The sequence below is a fragment of the Branchiostoma lanceolatum genome, chromosome 9 (genome assembly GCF_035083965.1).
Source record: "Branchiostoma lanceolatum isolate klBraLanc5 chromosome 9, klBraLanc5.hap2, whole genome shotgun sequence".
NCBI classification, from domain to species: domain Eukaryota; kingdom Metazoa; phylum Chordata; class Leptocardii; order Amphioxiformes; family Branchiostomatidae; genus Branchiostoma; species Branchiostoma lanceolatum.
The window spans coordinates 16,974,939-16,997,471 of record NC_089730.1 but is presented as its reverse complement, the minus strand read 5'-3'; the positions used below and the strand labels follow the sequence as shown (position 1 = coordinate 16,997,471).

The 22,533-nt window shown below is 41.2% G+C and overlaps 3 protein-coding genes across 18 annotated transcripts in view; 1 reads left to right on the top strand and 2 right to left on the bottom strand.

Annotated features, from left to right (window-relative positions):
• Positions 1-553: 553 nt before the first annotated feature.
• LOC136442407 (DENN domain-containing protein 10-like) lies at positions 554-10,547 on the bottom strand. The gene is made up of 7 exons (XM_066439253.1): positions 10,473-10,547; positions 8,823-9,019; positions 8,003-8,231; positions 7,323-7,434; positions 6,684-6,892; positions 6,437-6,531; positions 554-2,091 (listed from the first exon to the last, which is right to left on the bottom strand). Exons 1-7 carry the CDS (start codon positions 10,510-10,512, stop codon positions 1,915-1,917), a joined length of 1,059 nt encoding a protein of 352 aa, XP_066295350.1. The 5' UTR covers positions 10,513-10,547; the 3' UTR covers positions 554-1,914.
• A 157-nt stretch (positions 10,548-10,704) lies between these two features.
• Positions 10,705-15,495, top strand: LOC136442408 (surfeit locus protein 2-like). Its single transcript, XM_066439254.1, has 6 exons — positions 10,705-10,836; positions 11,430-11,599; positions 12,009-12,112; positions 12,948-13,118; positions 13,588-13,688; positions 14,376-15,495. Exons 1-6 carry the CDS (start codon positions 10,747-10,749, stop codon positions 14,478-14,480), a joined length of 741 nt encoding a protein of 246 aa, XP_066295351.1. The 5' UTR covers positions 10,705-10,746; the 3' UTR covers positions 14,481-15,495.
• LOC136442402 (bromodomain-containing protein 3-like) overlaps positions 14,889-22,533 on the bottom strand; it is a 37,382-nt gene continuing 29,737 nt past the window's right edge. For all 16 annotated transcript variants that reach the window (XM_066439233.1, XM_066439232.1, XM_066439243.1 and 13 more), the window contains 7 exons: positions 22,303-22,425; positions 20,589-21,029; positions 18,968-19,092; positions 18,451-18,579; positions 18,092-18,183; positions 17,485-17,704; positions 14,889-17,111 (listed from right to left, as the gene is read on the bottom strand). In XM_066439233.1, the coding sequence (XP_066295330.1) occupies positions 17,046-17,111; positions 17,485-17,704; positions 18,092-18,183; positions 18,451-18,579; positions 18,968-19,092; positions 20,589-21,029; positions 22,303-22,425 (1,196 nt within the window). In that variant the 3' untranslated portion in view covers positions 14,889-17,045. The remainder of the gene's footprint in view (positions 17,112-17,484; positions 17,705-18,091; positions 18,184-18,450; positions 18,580-18,967; positions 19,093-20,588; positions 21,030-22,302; positions 22,426-22,533) is intronic.

Genomic DNA, 22,533 nt, shown 5'->3' with positions numbered 1-22,533 from the left:
CATTCCGGTTTGGAAACATTAATTTATCAATCCATCCTGCAATGGCCAGTGTATGTCGTGCAGTCTCAGATGAAAGAATGGAAATGCCTTTAAATGTCAGCCGTTAATTTTAGTCTGAAGCAATGTCACCTTGTCAGTATTCTCCCAGCAGATGCATGGATTTGCTTGAGTTTCATAAATATTTTCACTTATCATGTAAATATCAGTGTTGAGTTTTCTGCTTTTTCACTACATGACTCGCTATACCACTTATATACCCACCCTGGTCCATTAGTGCCTGGAACCATTTTTAAAGCATTTTTAGAGTTTCAATTCCAGCCAACCTTTCTTATTACATGTACTGACATCAGAAAAAGGCCTATGCTTAGTAAGACTGGGGCCAATAAAACATCCCTAAATGGTTACCCGAGACTACATTTTTGTACAGAATGATCAAGGCTTGTCACACACACCTTCATTCAATTCAAACACAGCGACATTCTTATAACTCCAAATCCAGTGACTCATTCCCCCCTCGTTCCCTATAAAGATGCCTCTGTAATTAATCAATCAGTTCTATATATCACCAGTTCTTTAATTAAAAATATGATCCTGTAGAGTCCAAGAGTCCTTGGCCTAACCTCCATCTTACAGTTTGTGACCTCAACATGTCTAAAAGCCTTTAGTGGTAGATTGCATACTGGCATCAAAGTGAAAGTGGTTAGTAGTGCTAAATTTGGACATTTCTCTTTTACCTTTAATGATGATGAGTAATTAATGGCCTATCATACCTATATTTAGTGTGTCCCAGATATGTTCTGTGGGAATCTCTAGTATGTAGTGCCTATAGCCTGTATTTACACAAGCTCTCAGCCGGAGGTTACTGACCCCCTAGGGTTAAAGGCGTTACGGACACTGGCTGGACACTAGGAGCGCGATTCGTCAGGCTAGTAGTGCCTAGTGGCATGCTTTTGAGGCTAGAATTTTCCAAGTGATAAAAATTACACCATTCTTTATACTTTCTTGTTACATTTCATATCATAATACAAGTTAACCAATAGCATTAGCTATATATCCAAAGCTATATATCTGACATGAAGAGATTAATGTAGTTATTTGTCAATCTCCAAGCAGACGGAAGGATCTGGTTCATTCTCAGTGCTTTACGCATGTTCTTGCAACATTGCATTGATACTCTTTTGTCAGTGATTGTTTTCCAACGGTTTGCCTCCTCTTAAGATCCTTACATCTGCTTGGGGATTGGTTATTTGTTACCTGTACAAAACAGAATTGCATACTCATTGAAACAAATATGCATAAAACACACTACCGGTACAAAGTACACAATTTGCGAATACTTGGCACAGAACCGTATGCAGCTAATTAGTTTTGAAACTCTTATTTGCCTATAGATTGAATATTTTCACATATAATTCATACTGAAATTTGACTCTCTTCCAGCTTTTTTTCAAAATCCTCCCTCAATGTATAGCAGCCTCATTCCTTTTAACAGAAACTGTTTGTTCAACAAACACATAACAGTTAAGTCCTATTAGTACGTTGTAGTCAACATTGACAGAATGAGCCATACTAGCAATTATACTGTACGTAAAAGTCTTTCAATTTATGATGAGACAGTTTAAGTTGGAATGTTAATTCACTGGCCCTACATCACAGTACATTTATAATCTATCTATGCATGACATTTATTGCATCTCTAACAATGGTAACATAAAAAACATTTTCCAAATTTCATGGGATTACTGTTAAAGCCTTATTTCTAAACTTTTACCAGACAAAAGTATCAAATTTCACAATCGTACAATCATGTACATTTTGTACCTTCCTATTTATATCATCATAACAGTTTTTCATAGCTTGAAATATAGTTTACAAATTTTCAAAATTCTATTTTATCCAATCACAAGGTTCGTATCAGAGGTCTGCCAGCCCCTCTGCAGCTGCCAGGCTGAACAAGAAGTTCTCATTGGCCGGCGCCATCTTTCTTTCTCTCAAGGCATCCAGGGTGATGAGGGGTTTCCCTCCTTCCTCTGCAGGGGTGGCCAGCGACTTGACTTTGTTCAGCAGCTCTTTTGTTTTCTTCGCAATTTCCTACAGAAGATGGACAAACATGCACAGAAGTTGTTAATTTTGCTTCTCTGAGAACCATCCTATTCTTGCTAAGTTTGCTCCTCCAGCTTCCCTGTGGAATGGTCTTGCACCCGTTAGTAGAGTCAAACAAATACCATGAAACACAAGAGGCAAGGCAACAGTCTCTTGGGCTCCCGGGAATTGGACCCGGGCCCACCAGCGCACAGACCGCACACCCTAACCACTAGGCTAAAAGGTCCGGACCAGTTACATCAGATGTCAGTGAGGGCCTGCATGGGGGGGTCCCGACAACGCTCTACGCTAAATTCAGAGGGCCGGCTACGCATTACGCTAAATTCAGGTAGCCTCTCTACGCTCTACAGTAAATTCTGAAGCTTCCCAATGCATTATGCAGGACTCAAAAACCTAACGGCTGAACTAAGGCGTCAAAGTTGGTGATGTATGAGGTTTGGACGTGACATTAAGATAGTCTTGGACATATAAAGTAACAATGATAACGGCCAGCTCCGTATATAACTGATGCTGGAACATTTGGGGCACGGTCGTTCAAGCATCAAAAAGAAGAAGAATACTACAGGCCGGCCTCCATTCTCAGTCAAAAGCTCTCCCGCGCACTAGCAAAAGTGTCAAACTTCTAAAAACGACTGTATCATCAAACAAACAGATGAGAATTGAGTCCATATTTTTGCTGATCTTTGCCATTCATTTGGTTTCAAAAGGGTCAGACGCAGGTTGACACGGTTTACTATAGATAAATAATTACGAAGGGATCATTCGGGGGACTGTGATGTCGCAAAGCTGAACCTGCACATGTCTGCTCTACCCATGCTCGTAGCCAGGATTTTGTTCGTTTTTTTTGGGTAGATTATGACACAAGCGAGCACCGAAGGGGGGCGATTTGTAGGGGGGTCGGAAAATTTGCAAAATTCAACCCTAAGAATCGAAGGCTGTCGATAACAGCGCTGACAAGTTCACTCAGACAAGTGAGAATGTATTAATTGACGTTTCTGACAGAAACCCCTTTGGTCTCTTCTGGCAAATGGTGTGACCTCAGCCAGAAACAGCGGCGTATGTATATGATATATGTTGATAGAGTTATTAGAAATTAGGACTCAAATGACTGTGGATCTCTGTTACTTTAGTATATTGTACCTGATCCTTACCTCTTCCCTCATGACCTCAATGAAAAGCGGCCTGCGGGGCGATTTGAGCTTATCATGAATAAACAAAGGTTCAAACCAACAAACAAACAATAAGTAATCTTAAAGTCACAATGGGACCTTTAAACAGACCCCGGCTGTTTGCGTTGCAAGCTTTGTTTTGCACAATTGCCAACCTTTGAGATCACAAAATCCATTGATCACTTCATGCGTGACATTTTAAATTAGGTAAACGACCTACAGGATGAGTCTCTTGGACTGTCATGAGTTGGCAAATTATGCGACACAGCAAATTTTAATGGTATACCTTCTCTGAAATTCAGGTCGAAATTCAGTTCGAAATTTTGAAGATTCAACCCTCTGAGATGACAGTTCCTATATTTTGAGGATTTCAAAGTAAGAATCGAAGGCTGTCGATAACAGCGCTGACAAGTACATTCAGACAAGTGAAAATGCATTCATGATTTTTTTCGGCCACCTCTGAGTGTGTTTCTGCAGCGGCCTACGAAATGGTTACTTAGGGAAATTCTAACATTTTGTTTGATAAAGGTAACGTTACTACATGTAGCTGGCAGAACGGAAAAGGGCCGTATACCTTACTGCGCGAGGTCTATAGTTTTTCTCGTATGTGGCAGCGTAGAAAACACGTTTAGTGGAGAGCAGGATGGTCACTTAGATGTTTGTTCCCGCCAAGAAAAGCCTCATAAGGCCCGATAGTACCTTGCAGGTCATAAGGTACTAGGTTTAAAATCTCAATCTATGGCCATCTGTGGTCCAAGACGGCCAGTGACCATCCTTAACTTTATTGATGGTAAGATCTGACTAGGAAGTGCAGCAGACACCCGTCTCGCAAGTCGGGTACCCGGTTATCATCTGTAAAAGCGCACACAATGTACCGTGAAAACATCACTTGAACTTCGCTCGAAACAAGCCTGACTGCTACATCTGCTCGTAAATTAAAGACAATCTCGTGTCCAGCACACTGTGGAATCATTCCCTTGTATGTGCCTTGATATTGCACAAGATTTTGGGTGTTCGGTGGATTGTTCCATTGTGTAGAAGGGGAGGATTGCAAAACAAAGAAGACTGCGGACATGACACTAGTTTGTGACTTGTGAAAAGTTTGACAGCGCTTTAAGCACAATTCATCAACTACGTTTTACGCTAAATTCCTGGTAGCTACTACGCATTACGTAGAATTAAAGTGACCTATAACGCTCTACGCAAAATACACCAATTACGCTCTACGTTGAATTGGAGGGGTCGGCAACGCTTTACGTCAAATTAAAACGGCCAATTACACTCTACGCAAAAGGGCATGCAGGCCCCCATTTAGGAGTTGACATTGACTACCTTATTTTGTGGTAGAAGGGGAAGGAAGGTTTTTGCTGAATTTCAAGTTCATGGTTCAAACAATTCTGTAAGGATACAATGTAAATGCATGTCATTTCACAGTGGACACAGGTCACCACAAAAACTGCCAAAAAAATGAAACCACTTATTTCAAGATTCATACCGGTAGTACAGTAGAAGACACTTAATTGCACATTCACTTCAATTATCTATTGTAGATCTAATAGTAACTGCCGACTGAAGCAGCATCCATGGACCACCAGGGTCCAAGAAGCGGTACTAGTTTACCGATTACATATATACATAATAGTCCGGTAAATATCCTAATGGGCCATTTAACTCTAATGCTAACCAAGGCCAGGCTTAATGTTGACAGAATTAGTCCAGATGGTACAAAAAGCCACTAGCTGAACTACTGTTTGTCTGCTGAAGTCTTGTTTACTGGTCAATAAAGCATACCAGAAACTATGATGGTACAATGTACAAGGGTAAACAACTGCGGGGTACACAAGATGAGGGGGAAATTTCCTGCTGCTGACCCCTCTTATCGAATTCAAGCAGAATATAACTTTTCCGACTATATTTTTTCAAAATCAATAAAGTCGGCTGGCACAGACGACTTTCAAGACTAGTAGGCAACCTATAGTAGGTAGGCAACTTCGGCTACCAACTCCAACTACAGATGACCTTGCTCATGAGTCATGACCATGGTCTGGAGAAGGTCAGGAGGACATGGTTGGCATACTTAGTAGTATGCGTGCATGGCAAGGTCTCTAACAATGTACCATCATTATTAAGAACTGTACCCAAAATCATTTTGGGCAACAAAATTTCAAGACAACAACAACGTTAACTTCAACTTTTATGTAGGCCAGAGCCCCAGGCGTACTTCATCACTGCCAAAGATAAAATACCTACCTTGCTGGTTTCACCAAATTTGCCAAGACTGACCTTTAGGCCAGGGGGAAGAATAGAAATAGACAGGCCCTGGAGGACACCAGCAGCAGGAGAGCAGGCCGCCTTATAAGGAAGAAACATTCATCTTCCGCCAGAGCTAATGACAATGAGGGGATCTTAAGATGTGAGGAGGATTAAGGGCCTCCTTAAGGGTGTTTGGGGCCAAGATAGGGGTCAATGACCTTACATTAATCTTGGGCTCAGAGGAAAAGGCAGTACTGTTGATTACAGGTCATCTACATAAAGGATTGCACTTTTCTTTTCTTGGATGGAGGGAGCTGTTGAAGTATGATTTCCATTGAAACGAAAAGCTTGCAAGTCATAACTTTTACAAAATATTCTCAGAAGTAAAGGCAACCATTTGCCCTTTTCCCTAACAATAATGAATGGCATTTGGTATTTGAATAATGATTTTTGGTTTTTATTTCTTACTTTAAATTCATTACACTTTCACAGGGATTTTATTTGGTGTTAAGGGAATATTACATGTACAGTACTGTCATTGCCACCAATAGATCTGCTTGGAGATTAATTACGAGTGAAAAGGAGGTTGTCAGTGTTTTAGGTTAAAACAACGCTGTAGTGCAGTTATCAGATATGTATACAATGAATGTGTATTCATGATTTCGCGATGGACAGGTCACAGCAAAAGTGTTAAAAAATAAAACCACAGAGAATATTTCAAGATTTACAGTAACCAGGATGGAACCCTGGTTAAATCTAATGACTAAAAAAACAGTATGAATTATATTAATATGTATTCATAAGGCCAATGTTGTCTATTTATCTTTACTATAATTTTGTGATACAGACGTTGTCTGCACATATTATATACATTCTGTCTGAATCATCACCTCATTCCATGATGAACTTACCTTTATGACCTGTTGGTTCTCCATCCCATCATCCTCTGCACACTGTACCATCGCCATGGCAATGTCCTTGTGGATCTTACCCATTGCCATGGACTCTGGGAGAGAAAAATTGTTTTAGCACATGTACTTGCATAACAGAAAAATCCTTCAAGTTCACCCACAATACACAAGAAAACAAAATTGGTTAAAATCCTCATTTACACTGCAAGGCCCTTGCCTGACACAAAAAAAAGTGTGAATACAACACCTTTAGCATGAGCTGCAACTGATATCTCGCCATCAGACAGGTTCACGAAGACGTCGTACAAGTCCGTCCTGCTCTCCACCATCGGGTCGGTGAAGCCAGCGATGTAATGACCAGATGACTTCAGATCCTCCAACTCTTCCTCTACCAGATCTACGTTTGTGTAGAGGATGGTCCAGTTTTGTCTGTGCCACACAAATGCTGGAAATGCTCTGGAAAAAACAAGAATTGCTTGGCAGAAATCACAACTCTATTACTTATGAATGGCCAATGAATTGAAAAGAACACATTAATCTAAAACATGTGTTAAGTAAACAAGTGAACATTTGCTTTGAACATGTGACATAGTTGACACACGAAATGAGACCAAACTGCTTGCCTTTGCTGTAACTTAAAAATGTAAGTGCATTTTGAACCTGCAGTTCTTTGAGCAGTCACTAGGTGGGGCTAAATTGCACTTTCAAAACAGCTCTTCATAAATCCTTTCAAACTTTGTTTTACAAGTTTTGCTCCTCATAGCTAAGGTAGAAACATGTACAGCTTGCTTTGAACCTGTGCATAGTTTACACACACTTCTGTACATCAAACTTTGTTTTTTGCAAGTTTTGCGACTCACAGGTCTCTGCTTAACCTTTGACCTACCTGACAGTTTCCAGAAGTCCATCCAGGTGAGGGTGGTAGACGACAAGTTTCTTCTTTAGGAGTATGGCCGTGTAGATCAGTATACTCTCTACTCCAAACCTGTTCACTATATCTGCAGCAAACAAACAAAAAAGATACCATCCAGACAAATTTTAGGAGTCACAAATAAGAAGAATATGCTTGAACAGGTTTGTGTATATAATGGAAAGGACTTTTTCACCAAAAAAGTAAAGCAAAACAAGAGAAGAAAAATGTTGTGGGGGTCTATGACTTACTAACAAATGGTAAATTTATCCTTGCTCTATGGTGTAAGAAGTAACAAGAGAATAATATAATAACAAGCATTGTTCCTTGGGCAAAGGCGTAACAGAGAGATCACAAAAACTTAAAAAGCCATCAATATCTAAGCAGATATAGGCAGGCAAGGCAGTAGCAAGGCAGTATCAAAAGCCACTGGAGATCTGTCATCACTCATCAAGCAGGGAGGAGCATTTCTTTTCAAAAATGGTCTCAATCCGGTGGCTTTTGATACTGGTTGGCCCTTGCCTTGCCACTGATAGATCTGCTTGGTTGGAGATTTATCGATATCCTTGATTTGTGCTGAGCTGGGAAAAAACAACCAAACAAGCACTGGTGAAAAGGATAATGGGCAGAGGAAATAATAATGTTTCTTTTGTTACCTTTAACAGACCCTGCTGCATATGCTTTCCTTGGGTCAAACTCCTTCACCAGGAAGTTACCGTTTTCTTCGCTCTGGCACGACCCTCGCGTGACCACGGCCAGGTAGAACTGCAGCATGGCGGCGGGGCTGCCCGTTCTACTGTACGCCTTGCACAGGATACGGGAGAACGTCTCGTACTTCTCGGGGTTGAAGTCCTTGGACACGATGACTAGGGAGAAGTGTGTCACCTGAAAATACGGTTTCATTGTGAGTTATGTTCAGGACTTCACTGTGAACTTTTATACAGAAATGGAAAAAGAATAAATTTTTCAGTCATCTTTTGGTAGTCCTTTGTAGACTCACAAATTGGATTGTAAGTTATTTCAAATTGGTAATGTTTTGGTGGACCTTAAGGCCTTCATAGATTCACACGTTGACATAGGGGTGTTCAATGGATCAGAAAATCTAATCCAGTCATGAACTATATGATGAGGGAGGATACATCATCAAATTTTGAGGGAAGATACAAGGTAAGCAAGCAAGTACAAGGTTAGGCATGATCATGTTTGGGATTGCATTCTTCTCACTGCAATTGCACCACCTAGCAGTGGTAAGTTGAACCACAGTCAGTATTGCACTGAGGAAGGTAGCAGCAGGACTACAGAGACTTTGGAAAGTACAAGTGATTGGAATTGGCTACAAGATTAATATCAAGTGATCTACTGGTTGATGGTCTTATTTGCTGATGTTCATTCCAAAGAATGTCTCAGACAGAATTGGACTGTGTGTAACCTGACCTAAATAAAGTCAATGTGGTTACAAAGTAATTTTGAGCACACCTTAGGCAGTGGGTCCCCCTCTTGGACCTGTGCTGATTTGATGTAGTACCACTGTCTCTGCCACTGACCGTACACGAAGGACGGGATGTTCGCGGGGTCGGCCGTCAGCTGGGACTTCCTGGTGAGGAGGTCGCGCTGCTGCGGGCTGACGGACGGGTACGACCACGTCCATAACACGTCCCCGCTGGTGTCCCTCTCTGGATGTACGCAAAGGGAACAAATATGTATTAACAACAGGGTATTAGCTAGCTATGCATCCATGCGTCTTTTGGATGCCCTACACTAAGATGTCGCGCTGCTGCGGACTGACGGACGGATACGACCACGTCCATAACATGTCGCCACTTGTGTCCCTCTCTGGATGTACGCAAACAGAACAATTGTGTATGGCATGTGTTAATAACAGGGTATTAGCTAGCTATGCGTAAATGCATCTTTTGGATGCCCTACACAAAGATGTCGCGCTGCTGCGGGCTGACAGACGGGTACGACCACGTCCATAACATGTCCCCGCTCGTGTCTCTCTCTGGATATACACAAACACGAGTATGTGTTAACAACAGGGTATTAGCTAGCTATGCCTCCATCAGTTCAACACGTAGCCGCTTGGGTCTTTCTCTGCATGTACGATAACAGAACAATTTTGTATGGCATGTGACAACAGGATATTAGCTACTAATAATAGCTATGCCTCCATGCATCTTTTAGATGCCCTTGAACTTCTGAAGCCTTCAACATGTTGACGCTCATGTCTCCTCTCTGCACGTATGCAAACACAACAGTTGTGCATGGCATATGTTAATAACTGGGCATTAGCTAGCTATGCGTCCATACGTCTTTTGGACACCCACAATACACCACCGCTCATGTCCCTTCTGGATATACGCAAACAGAACAATTCTATTTTCACTCAAAAGTTCATCTGTGTTGGTAGAAGCCATATGCATTCTGAATCAAAGTTGAACTGCAAATCGCCAAGACAAAAAAACTGGACCAACCCATTCCTCATTCCTCGCTCATTCTTTAACAAAGACTGGAGCTAATCAGTCGAAAATTTGGATGAATCCATCTTTTGTGTTGGCATTGATTAAGAGTTTTGTATATGTCGTCAGTACAAGATGGGTAAGACCTGACTACTAGTACTAGTAACAGGTTTGATTCACAAACGTTTCTGAATAACAACGTCCGAGGCGGCAAAGTGGTCTTGTGGTTATTGACTTCTAAAGAATCTAAAGGTTCTGAGTTCGATTCCCTACTAGTAAGCAGGCCTACAAATGTATGTTGTGCCTGCTACATAAATAAGAGTTAATAACAACCGAAATACTCTAGTTTTCATCAATCTAGTAATACAGCTAAGTTTTAATATGCAATCTCGATCAACAACAAAAAAACTCCTTAAGTCTTATTCACCTTTACCAAATCTCTCTACGTCCTTGACAAAATTAAGGTTATCAAAAAAGTAACAAGGAGGGAACTTTGGCCCCTCCCCATTTTTTTTATTTATCCAGCCTTCGCCCGCAAAATTACAACTTTGAAAAGAGCGAAAACAGTTTCAAAGTGAAAGAATACATTCCTTCTTTCTAGAAGCATATCTTGCCAGAATTCTTCACTCCAAAACTGTTGTTAAGCCGTAAAACTTGCAAATCTTACCGATGAGAGCTGCTGCAACTAAATCAGCAAGAGCCGCCATCTTGAAGGGTCTGAATGGAGTTTTAAAGAAATCAGAAGTGAAAATTTGGCCGCTGTTTGTCCCATACAACTCCACGTTCGGACATTTATACCAATTCTTGAATAAAATCTATAATTTGAACAAAGTTTTGTGAAGTGAAAATGTAGTTCAGTAGAGGAACAAAGGGAAAAAAGGACAACAGAGTAATTGTAATACTTCATGTAGAGCCTCACAATGACCTGAGCTGACCCCAACATGGCGGCGCCCGGTGAAAACATGCCAGCTGATGTCCGGAATTTTGTCTCGTCTTATTCCGGATTTCAGATTCTTCCGGATTCTAAAAGAGTAAGAGAGTGAATTCTTAGTCATCAGATGTTACATTTCCGTTAATTTGATTTCGTGTATAGCCGTATGGTGGGAATATTTACACGTCTGGCTGTGACCACAAGTAGGCACGTTATGATGTGTTATAAACATGTTGCATTTGTTTAACATCCCTGTATGTTATAGACCATGGCCATGAACATTTTAATGTGTTTTACTTCAATGTTGATGATAAGGTGGGTTTGTGGTTAGTGTTGTTGACTTAGAAACTAATTTCTAAAGGTTCTGGGTTCGAACCCCTCGCAGGCCCCCGAATGTTGGGCCTTTGGAAAAGGCACTTTAATTTACACCTATTTCTTCCTCACTTGACTCAGGTGAAAATGAGTACCTAGATATTAGGGATGCTATCTGGGATAAGTCGGCGACCCCAATTTTTTAGAAGAGTCACACGTCGAACACAAAAAACCTACCACACTCGTCACTAAGAGTAGGTGTCAATCCTGGTGTGAGTGGATCCATCCTATCAGTCTGGTCTTTTGCAGCTTCTTGTTAACGTACAACACCAGCAGTTTAATCGTAATGCGTACATTGTTTTGCTAACTCTCCACCCACAGGTCCTCTGCACTCTGACCGGACATGAGCTGCCCTACCACCTCCCCTCGCTACAGACGTACGTCAAGGGCAAGAAGTACAAGAACCTGGTGTCAGGGCTCAAGACCGAGGACAACTTCGACTACAAGAAGTTTGAACCTCACATCAGACCCAATGACAAGCCAAAAAGACAGTATGTCCAAGTCAACACATTTGAGTGTTTCACATGCATGATGTCATCGCTGTGTCCACCACCATATTGGTGTTCCAATTTGCATTTCAGTGACTCATAGCTGAAGCATTTTCAGACATTCAAATATCTTCCGAAAATAATTAACCTTCTCCATGCTGCCTAACTCTGTAACCAATAGAGAATTGGGATGCCAAAAGGCTATTTCAGTTAGCTAAAGGTAACGGCATGTGTTTACCGTAACACCTTTCGATTGTTGTTTTAACGAACACAAACATGTACAAGACATTGATCATTGTGACTGAAATTCAGTGTGGAATCGTATTAGCTTGAGAAAGCATCATGCTTCATCTCAATTGAAGATGACTGCTTTACCTTTTTTTAATGCTAAATGTCTGCTTGTATTTTTCAGACACGAGTTGTTCTGTACGCTGACTCTCAGACATCTGAACAAGTTACCCAGCGCTGTGTACCGCCACGTCAACGGCAGGAGGTACAAAAAGGCCCTGGAAAGATGTAAGTACAGTAGATACGTTGTATGATAGAATCAGTGTGTCATCTGTATGTACAATTTTCATGTACATGTAGTGTCAGGGCTCGAAATAGTGGGTGCATGTGCACCTGTGTGCACCCAAAATTGGAGCTGTGCACCTAATTTTTGACTGTGGGTGCACTGGTGCACCTAGATATTTTTGTAGGATATAGGGTAAAGGTACCATTGTACACTAGCAAACAGTATCAGAAAAAGCAATTTATTTGATGTATTACTTGTTTGAAATTTGATTACAGATTGTTAAGTTCTTGATTACAATTATAAGAGCATTTAACTGTAATTATATTTTGCTCACATTCAACTTTATTTTATGTGGTGCACCCAAATTTCTTTCTGTGCACCTAATTTTCTTGGTTGGGTGCACCAGTGCACCTATTTCCAAAAATGAATTTCGAGCCCTGAGTGTGCATAGTACACTTGGTCAGTGACCCTGCCTCTGGACCAAAAAGTCGAGTTAGAATTCCAGCTGTGTCAATCACCCGACATTCACGCCACTGGAAAGGGTTGCAGTCCTTAGGAACGGGACGTCTAGCCATAGTCCATTGTACTTGTTGAAAGGTGAACTAGGGGAATTTTCCTGGAACAACAAACCTGTGAATACTGTACATTACATCTGTCTTCCCTGTCACATGTCACAGTGGAAGAATAGCTGAAATATTCATTGAGTTGATTTGAACTAAACTGGTTCGAGATAAGTTTTGCTTTCACTTTTGTTCACCATTTTGAAGTCGTTGGTTTCACCCAGCCGGGGTTTGAACCTCTGACCCTCCAAATTCCTAACTTGTCATTTCTTTACAGGGGAGGAGTGCCAGAGGACTGGGGAAAAGTTTGTTCCTCTTTGCAAACTGAACAGGAAGAAGAAGGAAAGTTTAGACCACAGCTCAGCAGAGAAGAAGTTCTCTAAGTCTCAAGACACCGACAGTGAAAGTGAGGAAGACTCTGATGACAGCATGAGCGACCTGTACCCAGGTAAGAGGACCGAACAGTAATAAGTTGGTTCATGACTTAGACTGCATGTGCTGTATTGTTGTGAGGCAATATGTTGAAGGCCCCTGAGACATAAACAAAACACATCTGTATAGACAAGAATTGTTTACAAGTTAGGGGCCTCCACTATTCACCTCTGACCTCGTATGTGCAGTTGGAACCATGAACCTGCTTATAAAAGTACTCATTTCCTGTTCTGGTGGATGAAAACATTACAGCATCCATATCTGGGTTTAAGTCTTCCAAGATATTTTTACTAATTGATTTTCTGACGAAGGCCTGACCACTTCCTTCATGTCAAAAGTAACTATGTAGAGAATGCTGAGACTGATGCAGAATACACTGTTGTACCTGTGTTGTGTATACTTTTTATGTCATACCCACTCAAGAAAACATTGATTTATACCAACCTGACGAAACTATTCACAAATGTATGTAATATTCTTTTTAGCCAAATATTTTGAAGCTGACGACTCTGATTATGACATGGAAGTTGATGGTGCTGAGAACACTGACAACACCCAGACTGCAGCAGGCAAGAGGAAACATCAGGTGGGAGATTAGCATGAAAGCTTAGAAAGAGAGTCATCCTGTTTCAGTTCCAGGCTCTACCTTGTTTGGTGAAGGTAGAGCCTGGAACTGAAACAGGATGACACTCAGGCTAATGAAAGCTCATCTGTGTTAAAAAATTTCATTATGAAGTTTGATACTTTACTGCAACACATTGTCAAGCAAATGTAGCTTAATTTTCGAGGTGAGCTTGTGTTTAAGTAAAGGATCATACTTTATCAAAGGTATACTATAGGAGATTGTTGACAAAAAAAGCTAAGGTAGCTGTTTAGCATCAAATTTATACTAGTTGTGGGATTAGGCAACAGGGTGAATTTCAACCGTACTGGTCTATATCCTAGCTGTGAAGGCCATCGTTTGTTTAACCTTCTCCCTAAACCCATAACCTGTACAAGTTTGGTGCCAAACGGCTACTTTAGCAGGCTGAGTGTTAATTATAAGAAACATCACCACCGCGAACATGTCTTCATTGATTTTATCGATTTTCTCGTCAGAAGTTGCATTGGTTCTTCATTGTTTGAACACGATTTCACATTGTATTGAGCCTGTATCACAATGAGAAAGGGAGCTAGACACTAAATGTCGTCTTTTTGCTTGACCATCATTATGGATTACCTGTACTTGATGTGATGCATGACAATTTCAAGTCTTTCTTTTTTTTCTCCACAGGAGGCTTCAGTGCCACAGAAAAGAATGAGAGTCAATCAGAAGTCCAAAACATCCAGAAACACAGGAGGCAAGAACCGTGGGAAAGGAGCGAAGCACAATCGTTGAAATGCCCTGCATTTAAATCTGTAACAGCCAATGCACTGCCCAACTATCATTGTTTTGGCTACAAAATGAAATAACTGCCAAGGATCCTTACATCTTATCCCTGAAGCCTTTTTTTTCAAGACACTCTTGTGCAAAAGGACTGAAAACATGATCTCTTACACACATGTTGGCATTGTACCACACTTACATCGTTGCAGCTAATAAATGAATAAAAAAGAAGTCTGATGTTCTCTTTTCCACAATTATAACATAGCCCCCGATCACTATCTCTTTTGATTCTTTCTGCGATCTGTACCGTAAGATTCGATATTGCTAATTCTGTCAGATAACACTATAAAAACGACAATGTAGTACATGTGTCTGAGTAGAGATTGCAGAAAAAAACCCATCAATGTCATAAACGCCAGGTGCAGTTTGATTGTGCTTTATTCAACAATTTGTTGTACATTTGTAACCTGGGGCATCCATGCCACTTAAATACATTGATCATACACAGAAAAACACTGGTCCTACTTTAAGTACTGACAAAGCTCAAGCCCCGCAGTGTGACTTAAACCCACGCAGCTTGTAGCTACTCAATAGCCACAGACTGCACACCATCCTATCATTAATAATAGTACTTGGGACTCGAATACGATTTTGGCAAACCTTCCCTAGTCATGTCAATAATATCGTAATAAAAGATGAAAAACTGTACACAAAGTTGCAAAAAAATGAAGGGAGAATTAATTAATTCACATACATTACTTTCTGTACAATTGACAAGATGTTAAATGATCAGCTATTTAAGTGTAGAGTTGTTAAGGAGATGTCATAGACTAGTCTAATACAGAACCTTACCATGGAATGTTCTTTCTCTGGACAACACATTTTTTTCTTAAGAAGAATACTATATTTTTTGTCCTTACATCTTATATTAACACGATAGCATGCAACTGTTTGGTAGGGCATTGAAAAATGCAAGTGTAACACAAGCGAACATCCCTTCAAAAAATATCATCAAACAAAAACGTGTGTGTCAAAATAAGAATGAAACAAAATTTATTCCACCCATACTCTTATTTTTCTTGGCTTTTAAGTTGAACAGCCACCTTTATACAAGAGAAAATATGGCACTACTTTTTTTTCTTTACTATCAGCCACGTTTGCTTGCGCATTGCAGTTGCTCCTTGCCTTTAACTCGAAGAAAGCATTTCTCAAAATGCCACTCTTAGCAAGGGAAACTCTAATGATAGACGAAATCCATTGAAACTGTACAAGGATAACACATTCTCCTACGCAGAGCCTTGCCTGCAGCGTGTACAACATACCTTGGGGAGGCTCTGCTAAACCGGGCTGAGGTTTCCACTTTTCTGGTCATGGCCTCTAAAACGGCAATCTGTCAATTAGAGATGTGTCTAAATGTTTTCTTTAGGTAATGCTGATTCTCTGATTGGCTGACAGCTGCTTAGAGGCCACACTACTTTTGTTGGCATGGCTTCTAACCAGCTGTTAGCCAATCAGAGAAATGCCTTAATGTTTTCTTTAGGTAAAGCTGATTGGCTGACAGCTGCTTAGAGGCCACACTACTTTTGTTGGTATGGCTTCTAACCAGCATGGCTACAATCAGAGAAATGCCTTAATGTTTTCTTTAGGTAAAGCTGATTGGCTGACAGATGGCTTTGAGGCCACACCCACAAAAGTTGAAAACCCCAGCCCAGTTTAGCAGAGCCTCTCCAAGGTGTATTGTATAGACGGGCGAGGCTCTGCATAGGAGAATGGAATAGCTGGCTATGTTAGGAACACAGAACTTCCCAATCCATTCTGTACAGTTGCTGACATTAGGATCTGTCCCCTCCAACCTTACAACCCGGACATCTCACACCACTTGTCTCAGCACTTCACAAACATGCAACATGCCAGTGGATACCATAACAATATATTCTTGCATATCTCTTCAAGAACGAGCAAAAAATGAGGTATTTACAGTGTTGGGCTGTTCCCGTCAAGCCTGGAAAAGGTCATTGTTCTCCCCCCCGGGTTGGGGGGTCTATGTGGGGGAGGGGGTCGTACTAACACTACAAGCAACATTTTACAGCAGCAGTATGTACACGCCATTTGAGAAGTTACAAAATAGCACACTAGGTCTCTCGGAGAGAGAGAGTGTACGCAGTGTATGGGAAGGGGAATATACTATGACTTATCAACATTATGATGGCTGTAAGAATAAATTCAGGCACGAGCCTGCAAAAGGACGGACGGTCCCCAACGGTCCGACCCGTTCACACTACACCATAAACACTGTGGCCACATTATACACAAGGCTAACACCATGTTAAATGGTTCGTTCAACATTTGATCACAATGCCGAGGTATATTTATACCCGATAAAGGTGTGTGTGTAATATACAGCTGTTGTCGAAACTTTACAAGCTGAGAGAGCGACCGAGGTTTATTGTAAGAACGCTGCCAGTATTTTTGGCGAATCGGAGAACTGCACCATGTTGTTACGGACAACGGTATCTTGTAGCGGAGGAAACGCCTTGGAGAGACAGGACTGTAGCAGACATGTTGTTCTGTTTTTGTTTACATCATCTCTTCAAAGGAGGCCATGATGTCGTGTTGTTGGTTCATGTCGATGCCACCGGCCATCTGTAGGGGAAGATAAAAATTAGAATTACTGTAACTGCATTTATGGTTGAAGCAATTCCATAGTGCGGTAGTAATACAATGGAGTTGGCATTCGCAGTGTCATAAATTGATAATGGAGAGGTCACAGCGAAAGTAATTATAAAACCACTCAGCAGTAGGTGATGAAATTACTTGGCTGACTACAACACTGCAGCACCAACTTGAAAGAATTTTCTTTCTACAGCATCATACAACATGCTGTTAATACCAGTTGGTGTTTATCACTTACCGTCGGATTTACATCACCATCTGAACTGACGAATGCATCCCTTACAACATGTCCAAGCTGGGGCCAACCATTATAACACGATCTTACAACGTGTCCGTAACTTACCGCCTCTCTGCGCCTTCTCTCCTGCTCCTTGCGCCGCTCCCGTTCTCGCTGGGCGGCCATCTTCTGGCGCTCGTTCTCGAGCCTCTCCTGATCGTCGTCCTTCTGCCGTTGTTCCTCGTCCTGCTGTCGTTTCTCCTCGCTCTGTTTCCGGGCGTTCTCCTGCGACCGCCGCGCTCGCTCCAGTCTAGCACGCTCCAGCATTTCTTCTTCCTCGCGTTCCCTGTGGAATTATCAATACTTTTATCAAATTCTTTATTGCAGGCACTAACTAACCAATAGTACATGTAAAAAAAACATATACATATATACATACAACACAACACAACCATAAAACATAGCACTATATATACACAGCCATCTCCAGAGGTTTTTGAAATATGTGTTGTGGTAGAAAGAACCCGATTTTAGTACAGAGTGTGTGATGGTGTTAGATGAGTCACAGTGGAGAGTTAGTTTCCACAGTAGAGAGTTAGTATGCAACCCTTACTGTTCCCTCTTCTCTAAGCTTGCTCTATGATACAATCCTTACTATGTGAGCATTTCAAAGACATCATCTTTGACTAGTACTGAAACTTTAGTGTGAAGAAGACAGAGAGGTTTTGTTTACCTCAGTCTCTCCCTCTCCTGCCGTAGTCTCTCCCGTTCAGCCTGCTCCCTTTGCTGTTGTCGGTGCTCTTCCTGTTGTCTCATCATCTTGGCCTAAAATACACCATCAAAACATCACTCACATTTATCAAGTGAAAGTGATCTCAAACCAGTTTAGCTCACTGAAGAGCTATGTACAGCGCTTACAGGTTTGTATTGTAGAAATTCCCATACATGTAGCTCTTTCACAAAATGTTGTAGCTTTTTTGTTACAAAATCACTGTATTAATAAAATAGCAAATTCATATCTAGATGAGCACCTAATATTTCTTTTCATCGTCTACCATTTAAGCAAGAGAATCTACTCTTTCAAAAACCCACCCTTTCCTCCTTTTCCCGCGCCTGCTTTCTGAACATCTCGAAGCTGTTGGCAGCGGTGGACTTGTTGACACTTGGCCGAGCGCTCTGGTTCGCCAGCTTGGCCCAGGGGTTCACCCGCGCCTTGAAGTCCTGAGAAATTGGCAAAACATGCAGACAAATCAAGACATTGAAAAGAAACATCACAATAATTATTATGATGCCATGACTGTGGAAGACTGATAGTACTCTGGTAGATTTTTTGCAAACCGTGGTGCTAGTTTCCAAACTGGTTACCATTTTCACTGAGATGTCATCTGGCAGTCATAACTGCATTACTGGTACCTTTTTACAAAAACCTCAGGTTTGAAGAATGACCTTTTGATGGTGCAATGTTAAATTACAGGAGGAGTTTATAGTTTGCACAAACGACTAAATCAATGAGTTTTAAGTCAATAATACTACGACAATCACTCTTGTTGAATATGTAATAAGAAATTGTTGTACTTTGGTTTCATACAAGGTTTGAGACGAACATTACCTTCTTCTGCTGGGGTGTAGACTGAGCCGCAGATGTAGGGGGAGGGGTGGCGGGGTTGCTGACTGGGTCGGGTTTACTGGCTCCGTCAGGCTGGGCCTTCGGGTGAGACACACCGTTTGTGCTCCCTGGGAAAGACAAAACACTGTTATTGTCAAAATCAAAGATTTCATATCTCTGAAAATTTTTTGTTTTTGTGAATTTCTTATCTTATTCATTATTGTGAATGTCTCGCTGATTCTGTCCGATGCATTTTTCCTACTGTTGGACTTAATGAGAGATGACATTTTTGCTACTTTCCTCTGGGACCTTAGGAATGACACACATGTATGGAATTGTATTTATTCAATGTAAAGCTGTAAAAGTGACCGTGATTGTAATTGTGATTGTTGTGTTTGTTTATTCTTTATTTTTGAGTGTGTTACTGACTACAACAGTGTGAGTGGTATTTGTGGCAATGTCAACCAACTGATGTTTTTGTATATGTAGATCCGGTGTAAGTTGTTTATCGTACCCAACAATGTTATTGTGCTCTTGTATGTATATGATATTTTTGTTTACCTGGCGTTGTCTATGTGAGAATGTTGTAATCTCTTTGTTTTGTATGGCTGGTGTTGTAACACTAACAGTAAGTATTGTAGCCTGATTTTGTGTATTGGTAAATTTGTAACTTTTTGTTTTTTGTGTGTTTCCCCTGATGCTTGTTTTTGTTGTTGTTGTGATTTATGGCATTTGTGTATTTTGTTCTGATGCATGAATAATTGTATATGTTTCTGCTGTTTGTCTATATACGCTTGTTCTCACTTTTTTTTTCTATCTGATGTAATTGTTTGATATGGTGTTAATGTAGCTTTTGTTTTATATTCTTTTGTGCCTGAATAGCGGTTATAATTTGAGTGTGTATAGCGTGTAATGTTTTACATGTAGATATGTTTCATATATAAATGTATTTTGTAAATTTTTGTAAAACTTGTAATAAATGCAAACAATTGGTTAGTGTTATATTCAAAACACAGGGAAGGAAAACCCTGCACAGAAACCCAGGGATGACATCCCTGCACAAAAGTCCTTGGGAAGAAACCCTCGCACAGAAAATCCAGGGGGGATGAAACACCCCTGTCAAAAAAGTCCTAGGGAGCGCACCCTAGCCAAAAAAGCCAGTGGGAATGACCCCTGTAGATATATGTAACTAGGGAGCTCACCCTAGTGCAAAAAAGCCAGTGGGAATGGCCCCTGCAACAATATGTAACTGTGTTTATTTGTTGGTTGTAAATGTGCAATGTAAATATGTTGGTATGTTAAGTATTTATGTATGTTCGAATAAAATTTAAAAAAATAAAAAAAACTCAAAAAAAAATAAAAAATTAAAAAATTTCCTACTGTCTCCCATAAGGTTACAGACATGCATATAGCAGGAACTTAAAGACAAGAAATGAGACAAACTATTCTGGGACCATTCATTTAACTTCCTGTCAGTGTCCCCAAAGGTGCCTAGCATGTGAAAACCAGCTAGCTCATTCAAATAACAACATTGTACAAACACACAAATAAACATATAAACACATCAAAAATGTAATCTCAGTAAATATTACAAATGTATAGTAGGGAAATGTGAAGATCTTACCAGTTGGTGCAGGAGGGGGTCTTGATACGGGTGCAGACGGTATCGATGACGGTGGGGAGGGGGAGAGTCCAGACATGTCCATCCTGAGCCCCGGGGGAGGGCCCTGAGGCTGTGGCGCCTCCACTCTGCTCTCCTGTTTCTTCTCCACTTGGGGCGGAGGGGGTGCTAGTGGGGGGGACGGTAGCCGAACCTCTGGGGGTTTAACCACAGGGGGCGGGGACACGAGAGGGGGTGGTCTGGTCGTGGGAGGGGGGTGCCTGGGAGCAGCTAGGAGTTGCTCGATCTGGGAGGGGATGGGTGGGGGAACTTGGGTTGCTAGGGGAGGGGGTTGGGTGAGGGGGACAGAGACAGGTACTGGAGGGGGGGTGGGTAAAGGCATGGGGGGGAAGCTTCTGTTGTCTATCAATGGAGGGGGGCTGGCAAGCGGTGGTGGTGAGGACACTGGAATGTAGGAACAAACATCTTTCTTATACTTATTGTCAGATAACCATCTCATGGTACGAAGAGGGTTAGCCCGACTTCTGATCAGGTTAACTGAGAAAACAAAAGAAAGAAAATGCTTGTACTACAAGATGGGCTACTGTAAATTCATCTAATATACAAACATCACTGTCTCAAATGTTACGTAATTTTATCAGTTAAGTGACCATTAAAGTAGCTAAAATCAAGATACCATTAACAAATAAAATATCACAGTTACTGTGTTGCAGATGGGAAGCAAAAAAAACTTCCACAAAAGCTTCTACTAGTAGATTAATCTCAATAGATAATAATGAAAAATTCTTGAAAACTCATGTATAGATACGCATCTGTTTTTGGATCAAGAACCTTCTAAAGGTGCACCTTCTAAAAATCCCAGACATCTCTTTCAAAACTTTTTGATTTGTACTACATGTACATAAACAACCACAAAAATGCTGTGAAAAACACAGTATCCTTGCCTAAGGTCTGCCTTGATTTTGGTGAGATACATGTTAAGTTTTAGGTTGTGTTGCCTACCTGGAGGCCTGAGTTGCTGTTGTAGCTGTGTAGCGTGTGTTCTGATGGTGACATGTTTAAGTGTAAGTGTAAGTAAGATAGTTCTAGGTTGTGTTGTGTACCTGGAGGCCTGAGTTGCTGTTGTAGGCTTGTAGCTGTGTAGTGTGTGTTCTGATGGTGACATGTTTAAGTGTAAGTGTAAGTAAGATAGTTCTAGGTTGTGTTGTGTACCTGGAGGCCTGAGTTGCTGTTGTAGGCTTGTAGCTGTGTAGTGTGTGTTCTGATGGTGACATGTTTAAGTGTAAGTGTAAGTAAGATAGTTCTAGGTTGTGTTGCGTACCTGGGGGCCTGAGTTGCTGTTGTAGCTGTGTAGTGTGTGTTCTGATGGTGACATGTTTAAGTGTAAGTGTAAGTAAGATAGTTCTAGGTTGTGTTGTGTACCTGGAGGCCAGAGTTGCTGTTGTAGCTGTGTATGTGTGTGTTCTGATGGTGACATGTTTAAGTGTAAGTGTAAGTAAGATAGTTCTAGGTTGTGTTGTGTACCTGGAGGCCAGAGTTGCTGTTGTAGCTGTGTTCTGATGGTGACATGTTAAAGTGTAAGTGTAAGTAAGATAGTTCTAGGTTGTGTTGCGTACCTGGAGGCCAGAGTTGCTGTTGTAGCTGTGTAGCGTGTGTTCTGATGGTGACATGTTTAAGTGTAAGTGTAAGTAAGATAGTTCTAGGTTGTGTTGTGTACCTGGAGGCCTGAGTTGCTGTTGTAGCTGTGTGGTTGGAGGTCTGATGGTCACAGGTTTGGGCGGAGCTGGGGCAGCCTTGGCACTCGGTCTACTGGGCTGGGGGGGCAGGCTGGCATGGTGCGCTAAACACAACAAACAACATGTTCATTGTTCAATCTTCTTAAAAAGTTCAACTGTTTGACGATATGTGGATATTTATATGAAACCATTCTCCTACATGTAGTTGTGTT